The sequence below is a fragment of the Neltuma alba genome, unplaced genomic scaffold (assembly GCF_004799145.2).
Source record: "Neltuma alba isolate B1F8T4 unplaced genomic scaffold, ASM479914v2 tig00001400_pilon, whole genome shotgun sequence".
Taxonomy (NCBI): Eukaryota; Viridiplantae; Streptophyta; class Magnoliopsida; order Fabales; family Fabaceae; genus Neltuma; species Neltuma alba.
In genome coordinates, this window is record NW_021632446.1 from 3,874 (window position 1) to 15,423 (window position 11,550).

An 11,550-nucleotide genomic window follows, 5' to 3' on the forward strand; every position below is an offset into this window, starting at 1 on the left:
TGATGATGAAGTTTTAAAAAATTAATGATAATATTTGCCTATTGAACATTTACACTATTGATAAAACTTTTAGATGTTATTGTCTTGTTGACTGCTGTTTTAGGTGCTCTAGGATGTTGATAGATATTTTGATATGATGATATTTTATTTTTATGACTTAATTTTATTCATATTTATATCTTTTATTAATAATTTTATTAGTTTGTTTTTATTTTTTGATAAAAAATTTTTCTTAAACAAGCAGAAAGTTTGCAAGCTGGTTTTGAGCTCATTAGTTTAAGAGTCAGGCTTAACAAATTGAGATATTTTTAATATTTTAGCCTTACAAAGTTGGCTCTTTTAAAACTGTTAGCCTTGTAAGACTAGTATGTATTCCCACCTCTATTAGGAACACGAGTAAAAATAACTTGAGGCATTGTTGAATGTACATAAAAAAAATTGCATAGTAAACATGAAAAAAAAGATACTAAATAAACAAAAACAAAATTGGGATACTGAATATCCTTTTATCCAAATTTTTAAAAATGGTGGGTCGACTAACCTATCATGTGGGGCCTGAGTTTCATGCTGTGACAGGCTAGCTTTTACCAGCGGGCTGGTTGGCCCGTGGTACCCGGCATGTATGGTTCGGCTAATCTAGCTTTTGCCCGGGCCAACGGGTAAATCCTTATTCTATTTTAAATTTTCATATTCCTTTTGCCGATGAGATTGTTTAATGTTTAATTATTATTATTGTTCGGCTGATCAGCGTTCAACTGTGCTCATCTCCATGTTGGCTCTCCTCTCCACCCGCGTTCTGATTTCACGGTACCGCTGGTTTTTCATTCCACTTGACTCTTTCATTTCTCCGACTCTTATTCTCAGTTCCTCTGGCTTAGCTCCTATGGAGAACCATGCCGATAAGAACACCAATTTCAAGAGCTCTTCATTCTTGTCTCACGCTCATGCTAGTCCAAGGTTGTTCTCTTTCTTCAATTTATTCTTTCTTTTGCGAAATCTTGTCCGGCACTTGAAATGGCCATGTAAACTAATTTTTTGGTTTTCTCTACCTGGCGCTGATTTTCGGGGTTAGGCCCAAAGAAAAAGGTTTGTTTTGGGGAAATTTTTTACTGGGAAACTTGAGGAAGACTTTCGAATATAATACTACTTAGAAATGTCTCTGAAATTGCTTGTCGAATATAATCTAATATTTTTGTTTTGTTGGCAGTGGTGGTAGGGGAAGGGCCTTCGAGATGAGAAACGAAAGAGATAGAACAAGAGGTCGGGGCGGTGGAGGTGGGGGAGGAAGTGGCTCTGGAAAAGATAAAATTGACGCCCTTGGGAGGCTTTTGTAAGCACTTTTAGACCTGTGATCATGTCATTCTAACTATTTTCTTTTGTTCTTAACTGCCAAAATTGTATATTGATAGTCATTATTTATTTTGCAATGTGAAATGAATTTTTCTCCTTTAATTACTGAAAAAAATTTCTGTCGGACTATGGTATACTTTATTTGTTCTTAACCGCCAAATTCTGCGGAATCACTAATGGTAGTAACTGCCGTTGTGAAATTTGTAGGACACGAATTTTACGTCACATGGCATCTGGATTGAATTTGAATGTGCGGAGCGATGGTTTTGTGAAGGTTAATGATCTATTGAAGCTGAATATGAAGACGTTTGCCAACATTCCATTAAAATTGCATACTATCGATGAAATTAGGGAGGTTAGTTTATTCTTTTCTTCTTGAGTTCCTGTATCTTTATTGTCATTACTTGCTGCCATTTGCTTGGAAGTCAAATTTGTGGGTGCATTTACTGAAATGCATTCCAGGATTAGAATTCAAGTCTTGTTCTGTCATTTGTACTCTTAATTATGGTGTGGAATTCATATTTGAAATACAGTGAGGAAACAAAATTAGGACAGTTGGAAAAACTAAAAGTTTTTTGGGTTTGGGTACAGTGTTGTCCCAATTTACTTTTATTCCTCTGTTTTTGGGTGAACTGAGGAGCCTAAGGTCGACTATTATGCATGAACATTCCTATCCAAACTAGTAACCTAATTTCCCCCATCAGAAAGTTAATAAAAACCATCAGGACCATTGTTGTAAAGACGCAAGTCAACTATGGAACTTGTCATGGTACTTGTGTGTTTTGGCTGTATCTCTGGGACATCACCAGTCTCTTTCACTTTTTAATTTGTGACTTTTATCTCAAATGTCATCCATAAGATATTCGTACCCTAGTGCATTGAAGTTGACTCTAAGACATCATCTATCTCTTATATAATAAAGTAATCAGGTTCCAAATTAAGAATTTTCTGATGTATTCTCTCAATTACTTATATTGTTATGGCTTGAGGAGGAACGCCACAGAACATTAGATAGTGGGGATACTGGATAAGGTTAGACTATGCCTAGTCATTTAATGAGTAGGCTTAATAGCTTTTTGGCCTATGGTGCCTATGATGTTTATTACTCAGGTCTTTTTCTCTGATCTCTTTATTTAAATTTATTACTATTTCTTTTTGCCTATATTTAATGGCTGATGGCTTGTATATTTTTATTAGTAAATGTCTATTTCATGTGAATTTCCTTAAAAACATATATTCTTTATTATCTTATGGATATCCTTAGGCCGTCCAAAGGGATAACAAGCAGCGGTTTAGCCTTATAGAAGAGAATGGGGAGCTGTTAATACGAGCTAACCAAGGCCACACAATTACGGTAAGCATTTCTTTGCATGAACATCATCCTATCTTGCATCTTACTATTTCCGGTCCTAAATATAAGAGCTAGTTGACTAATTTGAGGAAATTAAGAAGATAAGTTAAGTTAGTTATTTGTAATAAATAGGTGTTATCTTTTCTAAAATGTCCTTGCTAATCAAATATATTGGCTAGAAGTACTATTATTAGAAGGACTATGAAAGAATATGTGCTGAAAATTGTGTGTATTATTCACTGAAAGGGATGATACATATAGGGGAAAGGAGATTACACTGGATCGCAGGGAATAATCCCTAATTATGATAGGATTACAATCTGGAAATAAAATAGAGGAAAGCAGAATAATTCTGTGATCCCTAAGATTTCGGAGAATGAAAAAACTAATTAAGATAATAAGCCTAGCTAGCCGTTTGAGGAGCAATTTGGGGTAGAGATGAAGTGGGCTTTCAGAGAGGCCTATTTCCAACAGACTATCTTGGGAAAAAATACATAATTATGAGAAAAAAAGTGGATTGGGGTCTTATACTTAGAACTAAAAGAAAAGTCAAGCAAAGTCTTATATGAAGGACAAGAGGTAGTATTAAATTTTTGAAAAAATAACTGAACTTTATTCTATTGGCACCCTCCATTATTGTAACTATTCATGCTGAGTGATGATTCTAATTCTCTGTTTGAACTGCATTGGTTAGATTCTTGTTAAGATGTCATTGCAGGAAAAGTAAATGTAACACTTTGTGTCTAATTTTCTTCTGTCTATTTTTCATGTTGATCTAAATGTAAATTGCAACTTAGTGGTATACAATAAAACAGAATTCTGCTTGTGAATTCCTTTATCTTTTGCGGATATCATTGTTTGTGGAGATCTTGATTGTTTTTCTTTTTCTTTTTGAGTTATTGTAAGTGGCATTACTGTGAATGGTACAATTGTAAATTCTCTTTAAGCCTTGTGCTGATGTGGTGCCTAGGCCATTTGTCTGCAAAAGATTTCATTTGTAATTGGATTCATTTCCCTGCCTTCTTCAGTAATTTCTATTTTTCACAAGAACTAAAAATATAAATTTGTATTTATTTTTTCATATTTTAGTTCTAGTGACTTGAAAATGTATTCACAAGCGAGGCATTACAATATGGATTTCCTGTCCTCATGCCCTTATTTTCGATGAAAGCTCAAGTACTTGGAGATGAATCTCTCCTATCAGAAAAGCTTGCTTTGGTCAATTAACAAGCTTTTTTTTGGGTCCAAATCTAAAGCCCGTATAATCTTATAGTTTCCTTGGAGAAATTATAAGCTTTAGAATAATGTCACGTCCAAGTGCTGTGAATAAGCTGTTAACCTGTCCCAGGCTGCCTAACTTTCAGACATGGCTATTGTTACCACAATTTTAGGTCGACCCGTGCATTATTTTGTTGAAGGTGATGGCTAATTTTTATACTGCGGCATCTTAGAAAACTGATGTCTTGGCTGCAACATTTCGTACATTTGCTTGGTTGGTTAGAATTTTTATTTTTATTCTTTTTAAAGTAGCCTGTTGCTAATCATTGGATCTAATACCAACTAATGAACCCTCAAGCTGGGGAACCTTTTACCTCCATCAAAAAGCAAGTTATTGTGGTGGGGGAATTAACCCACTTAAGTTTTCCATAAGGCAGCCCAAACTATGCGATGTGGAACTAGGTATCCCATATTGTGTTCTTTCTATTAAATACTGACTTATTTCTCTGGGCAGATTGTTGGATTGAGAATTCATTTAATTTATTTTGTTCTACACTATGGTTAATGACATTTTAATCTGCAGGCTGTTGAGACCGAAAGCTTATTGAAACCAATCCTTTCAGCTGAAGAAATTCCTGGTAAATTGTTTGTTTGTTTTTTTAATCTTATGTCACATGCTCCCAATTTTTATTTTGTCGTACTTTTTGTTTCAAATTAGCATGTTGCCACTATATGCAGTCTGTGTGCATGGGACCTACAGAAGAAACTTGAATTCAATTTTAGAATCTGGTCTGAAGCGCATGAAGAGATTGCACGTTCACTTTTCATGTGGTCTACCTACAGACGGTGAAGTAATAAGTGGTAATGCCATGTTTCATGAAAATCTCCTCTTTATTTATTTCATTGAGAATTTTTTCCCGCGTATTTGTTTTGTGCTGTGTGAAAGCTGGCCTTTATTTTTTCAATTGTGGCCCATCAGTTTTAGGCTGAACGTGGAGCTCATTTGAGAAATCCCATCACCTGCTTTGACCTTTTGCATTTGCATACTTCATTGTGCAATATTATACATATTTCCAACTCATTCGGTGATTTGGGACATTTTGTTGGAGGTTGGATGGATGTGGATAGGAAATCTTCTTTTGATGGCTTGTGAGTTAATTTGTTAAAAATTGTGGGTTTGGATCTTCTGTGTTCCTAAAGAATTTGAGAGTGTCAACGACGTTATGTTTATGGAACTCAATTTATAAGCAAGTAGGGTCCATTAATTAAGCGGTAGGTCCAGAGCTTTTTTGCCTCTCTCTCTTCAAAAATGAATTGTCAATCTCTTCAACAAATGCAAAGCATAATCTAGGAAGATCAGCATGCGTAGACCCTTTGCTCTATTCTTGCATGAGATCTTTGCTTATCAAGAACTGAAGTGCTGTGTCCTTAACAATTTTGGAATTTTACTGGAGACTCAGATAAAATTGGACTGGCTGGTCTTTATCTATCTATGTATGTGAATTCCAATCTCTCTCTTGTTTTCCTCTTCCAGGTATGAGGCGGGATGTCAATGTCTTGATCTTTCTAGATGTTCGAAAAGCTTTGGAGGGTATGATGGACTTGGTCTCATTTCCTTAGCTGTGTTATACAGGAGATCAAGTTATATTATTTTCCCCCTTGTTTCCAAGATACTATACAAGACTATTGAGTATTGATTATTAAATGCTTCTTTTTTGTTTTGATCTTTATTTCAGAAGGTATGAAGCTTTACATTTCTGAAAACAAGGTGATATTGACAGAAGGTTTTGATGGGGTTGTGCCAGCCAAGTATTTTGAGAAGATAGAATCATGGCCAAGCAGACAACCAATTCCATTCTAAAATTACTGTATGATTTCGTTAGTTTTCTTTGTTGGGCAGAATTATGTAATGCCTTATCACTACATGTAATTTTGTGCTAGATAGGAAAACTTTGCTGAGGCAGAGCATATAGTTCCCCCTTGTGGGGTGAGCTGCTTCTTTTTTCTTTCTTTCTTTTTTAAATTAAAAAAAATAAATTTTATCAATTTTTTGAAGTTTGAGTAAATCATGTAGAATCATATATATATATATATATATATTTTAAAATTTTGTTAAATGGGGCCAGTGTTGTAACTGCCTCGAGCAATCAATGAATAAGGGGCAATACTAGCCTCTCAGATGCTAGCCTTGTGCTTGCTTTCCATTTATTTGCCATATTTGTCTTCTTCTAGGATTATATCCTAGAAAAGTATTTGTTAATTTAGGCGGATCATTTGGATCGTCATTTCGTATCACAACAATAATAATTCAGGATAGATTAGTTATGACTTAAATGGCATTTTTGCCCTCAAACTATTGTCACATGAGCTTGTTGAATAAACGGTTAAAGAGGGCGTGAAGTACTCTGGAGAAGAGGATAGAGAAAAACATAAATGTTTCTTTCAGAGGAATGAAGCTATCAAACATCAAATAAGGTCCTGATTGCCTTCGGCCCCACATAAATCATAGGCCTTGTGTATGTACGTATATGTACACACACACACACACACACCTGTTGAATTTGATTTTATGATGGAATGTATTAGTGATAGAATATTAAACATGTCATATTTTAATATTTAAATGACCTAAATCCCACATTAAATCAATTAGGTCACATCATAAATTTCATGGATTAAACATATTATTTATTAAGAATAAAATGTTAATTATTACACTTAACAAAAATTATAAACAACTTTGCAGTTTAGATTACTGGAAATGAAAATAAATGGTAGAAGTACATTAAATTATATGCTAATCATATTATTATACTCCTCCGGTCCTAATTATAAGACCCAATTGACTTATTTGAGGAGATTAAGGAAGTAAGTTAAGTTGGTTATTTATAATAAATAAGTGTTGTCATTTCTAAAATATCCTTGCTAATTAAGTATATTGGCTAAAACTATCATTATTAGAAGGATTATCTTGGAAAAAATGCATAAATATAAGAGACAAAATGGATTGGGGTCTTATAATTAGGACCAAATAAAAAGTCAAATGAGGTCTTATAATAAGGACCGGAGGAGTATTTGATTTAATGACTCTGTTGGGAAAGTATCACCCTACCTACCCATTCATGTAGAACTTCATTATCAGACGATAAGATTCACTATTGAAAAGCCAAATAGTGAATTACTTCCAACTATAATCCATGCATAGGATTGTTTCCTCTTTCTAATCACACATTCCATCGGCATTTCATCTACTTCATTTACTTGCCTTCATTCAGCAATAAACACATTATTAGTGTTATACAAATTCTAAATCTTAAAATTAATCATTAATAATTAGCCTCTTACCTCAATTGTTTAGAGATCACACTGTTAATGCAAAAGTTGCACGTTTGCCCTGCATATATTACATTGTTAACATAAACAATATTCAATTCATAAATGTAATAAATAATAAATAAGCACTTAATTGATGGCTCACAAACTCTAAATCTCAAAATTAATTAATAATCTTTAGCCTATTAGCTTAGTTAATTAGGATATCATACAAAGCGGAAGTAGGTTGAGACTTGCATGACCATTTTGTTAAACAAAAATATATCATTTTAATAAGTTGGTATATTTTCATTTTTTCAAATAAAGCAATTGATGACAAAGCTAATCCTGAATTTGAATTTTATAGAATTTATTAGGACGAAATAATGATAGACTTCGATTCACAAATTTCATAAATAATAAATAAGCATATTATTAATGACAAAAAAATTCTAAATATCAAAATTCATTATTAATAATTGACCTATTATTAATGGCTATCTTCTCTCCTCCTATAAGCATTTTTCTCCTCTAATAAGCATAAATTTAAAAGTTTCTAACAGTTTAATAGGTAAAATTATACTCCTCCGGTTTTAAATATAAGACTCTTATACTAGTGTGTATAAGGGTTTTATATTTAGGATCGGAAGAGTAATAATTATTCAAATTTGATTAATAAATGTGATAAATGATAAAAATTATTTCAAATCAAGTTTTCTTTTTACCTATTGATCTAGAGGCTGAACTCATAGATTACATTTGGTAGGAAGTATTACAAATCAGAAACTGGGATTGGGATTGGGATTGCCATTGAAAAAATCTATTAAAAGAGTGTTTAGTATAAAAGATTGTTTGTTATATAGAAATCTCCAAACCCATGTATGTGGGATTAGGGAATACCATTGTGGGATTAGAGAATACATGGAGAGAAGTGATATTCCCCAATCATGCCTCTATGGGCTTGCCTAATCCCCTATAATAAGTAACTACTCATGCTAAATATTATTTTAATGATTTTTTTCAATTACAATCTCAATTCCAATCCTACATTTTCAATGCTTTATACTAAAGGGGACCATAAATCTTTTTTCTTAAATGAGGAAAGCCAGCTCATATATTGTACCTGTCAAAAATCACAAGTGGAGCGATTACACTGCACAAGTGAAGAATCGATAATATTACAAGTTAAATACAATTAAATAAATGTATTTTCTCATTAAAAAAATATTGTTACAAGTCTTTGCCTGCTCTCTCTAGATTACCGAATCACATTTTTTAGTTATATTTGGTTAACTATTCCAATTATAATAAAAATATGAAAGCACAATGTTACAACAAGGGCTTTTTGACAAATCTGCTATACACAGTAAAAATTATTATCGAAATGCTACATTGTTAAAAATATTTATCAGGATGCTGCACCCAAACTCATTGATGCGTAGAATGAGTTTAATTTTACACAGAATTGTTTACAAATAAGAATGATTTTCATGTTATGACATATCTCATATGTACTTTTTTTAAAAAAAAAAATTAGATGTGAAATTTTTCTTTTGCTGAGTGATTTTAATTCTGCCTTTTGCCAACCAATCTGGCACAAGGAGAGAGACGGATGGAGAGGAAAGGTGGCGGAGAGAGCCCGTGAAATGAAAAAAGAGGGACGAGATTATTGAAAAAACATAAAGAGAAATAGGATGTGTTCAGTAGGGCCTCATCTTCAAAATTAACAAAGTTTTGTATTTCTTCATATAAATAAACTTCATCATCATTAAACTCATAAATTTAATAAATGATAAGTAGACACGTAATTAATTATTCTCTAAATATTAAAATTGATTATTAACAATTGGCCGATTAGCTCAGTTGGCTGGAGCGCTGGACTAAACTACTAATAATGTACAGGGCACAAACCAAATGGCCAAGAGTCCTTTTGGTAGCATCTTTCCTCTCCAAGAAGTATAACTCTGAAAGTTCTAATAATTTAGTTGGTGAAATTATAATAATTGTTTATCTTTGATTAATTTTTTTATACAAAATTTATCTTTGATTAATAAATCTGATAAATAATAAAAGGTAGTATTTCAAATCAAGTTTTTTAAGGGAAAATGACATGAGGGTCCATGGAACATAAAATACTACAAAAAAATCCTGAAAAATCTAGTAATAAATCTGAAGTCCCAAAGGGACCTGAGTGCAATTTAATGAAGGGTGAAAAGACTTCTCTACCCTTGTAAGAAGCACCCAAAGCTGTTGCAAATTTGCTCTGTTTCAACCTGAAAATCTACACCTTGTTTGTAGAAGGCAAGAGGAAAAAATACCCAAACTTCATCATGTTTCTTCCTTACCCCTATCAGAAAATCTTGTCCCCTCCACTAATGTCAACCATTGGTAAAAATTGCTTGTGTTTTTTTGTTTGATATATGTTGGTCATCTAAGTTAGGGTTTTATTATGAGCAGGTAAGGTGATAATGAATACTCTATTTCTGAGTGTATTGTGGATGGATTGAGTATGATCTTGCTCTGTTTCATCAAGATTCAACAGGAATTGATGAAGAAGATAAAGTTTGATGTGGGTAAAAACCCTTACTATGAAATAGGAGAATATGTTGTCAATATGGGCCACGATAGTTGTCAATATAGCTCTTTGACTTATCAATGATCATTGCGTCGTGCAGGTGTATATTTATTAGTTTTGTCACGCTTTTGACACAACAATCATGAGCTTTTCTGCCCTTAACTCATTGGTAGAGGTTACAAAAGGAGGAAGAAAATGTAATGAAAAAGGGTGAGCAATCACATGAAGCAGAAAAAGAACATGGGCAAAAAGAAAGGCCATTTTGAACCTAACAAACAATGGCAAAAGAATTTTTGTTGTAGATAGAAGTGATGACATGAATTTTTTTTGTAAATGTCATGATATTCACAAATAGTTCATTTGATATTGGATACATGTAATTCTATGTTTTATTTTCAATGAGTTGTGAAATTGATGTAATTATATTTATATGAAGTTGTGGATGAAAGCTGGCTATATATTATATTTTGATGTATATTGCACTATTAGTTGTCAATTTATATGCTCATATAAGTTAAAAAAATTGCAATTTTAATTTATATAATACTAAACAACATCATATAATACCAAAAATTCTTCTAAACTAATACATTTTTGTTATGAGGTCATATAGACTCGTTATTAAAATTCAATTATCACTAATAAAAATTATGAAATCTCTTGTCATTAATGGCACTTTCACTTGTTAATGGTGACATAGTGACTTGTCAATGACATAATTTTGATTTGTCAATTTATTTGTTCATATGAATTTGCTTAAGTTTTCAAAAAATGTCATTTAATTAACATAAATTTTAATAATACATTCATGTTATTATGTGATATAGGATAATATAATATTTCTACTTTAAGTTCAATATAATTGAATTGCAAATTTGAATTAATGCTCCTCGTGTCAATTGATAATTTCTATATTCTAACTTGTTCATAATGGTACCGTAATTTAGCAATTTTTCTGTTAATATATATGATTTTGAGAATTGGTTTACTTATTATTTTGAAAAAATAAACAATATGACCACAACAAGACATGAACACTACAATAATCACTTTAAAAAAAAGTCAATATGTAATGATCTGCTGGTCCTTATTATAAATCATAGCAAACAAAGTAACTTAAGCTAAAACAAAAAACTAATTATGCAGGTATTCTCACTAAACCCTTAGCAGTTGATTATAACAACTGATTATGTGATTTTATAATTTATAAATTTAAGGATGTTGTTTTTGACGAGCTTAGTTTTCCCTTCCATGGCCCAACTTCGTCTCCTCAACCCAATCCCAACCTCACAATATCTTTACCATTTTACACTCCTGAGGCTGATATCCAGACAACCCTACTGCATCCTCCCCCACCCACTCAAAGCCTATTACTACCTAGCCCTTGTACATCCTCTCCCTAGTCCTTTACCAACCCTTTGCTGACCCAGCCATCATCTCCTCATCCATCTGCTCTCTTTGACACACCAAACTTGTGGTCTTCTCCACCACGACCCCAACCCACTCATCTAATGGTCACCCATGCCAAAGCACAGATCTCCAAACCAAAGATTCATAAAGATGGTACTATTCGCTGGCCACCACCAAAAGCTTTCTCTGCCATTTCCTCGATCTCTGCGCCTCGCTTGTTATAGAACCAATTTAGACGCCTTAATGGTGTCAAGCGATGGCGGAAGAATTTCAGGCCCTTCTCAACACCCAGACATGGACTCTTGTTCCTCCATCACCATCTTAGAATGTCATC

At 33.0% G+C, this 11,550-nt stretch overlaps 1 protein-coding gene across 2 annotated transcripts; it reads left to right on the top strand.

The window, feature by feature from the left end:
* The first annotated feature begins 742 nt into the window (after nt 1-742).
* LOC114756577 (tRNA 2'-phosphotransferase 1) lies at nt 743-5,974 on the top strand. Of its 2 annotated transcripts, none has more exons than XM_028945528.1 (8): nt 743-957; nt 1,208-1,330; nt 1,558-1,705; nt 2,615-2,704; nt 4,503-4,557; nt 4,658-4,780; nt 5,454-5,510; nt 5,656-5,974. In XM_028945528.1, exons 1-8 carry the CDS (start codon nt 770-772, stop codon nt 5,778-5,780), a joined length of 909 nt encoding a protein of 302 aa, XP_028801361.1. In that variant the 5' UTR covers nt 743-769; the 3' UTR covers nt 5,781-5,974. The 2 variants fall into 2 exon arrangements, with proteins under 2 accessions (XP_028801361.1, XP_028801367.1); XM_028945534.1 differs by having other exon boundaries at nt 1,217-1,330.
* Nucleotides 5,975-11,550: the final 5,576 nt, after the last annotated feature.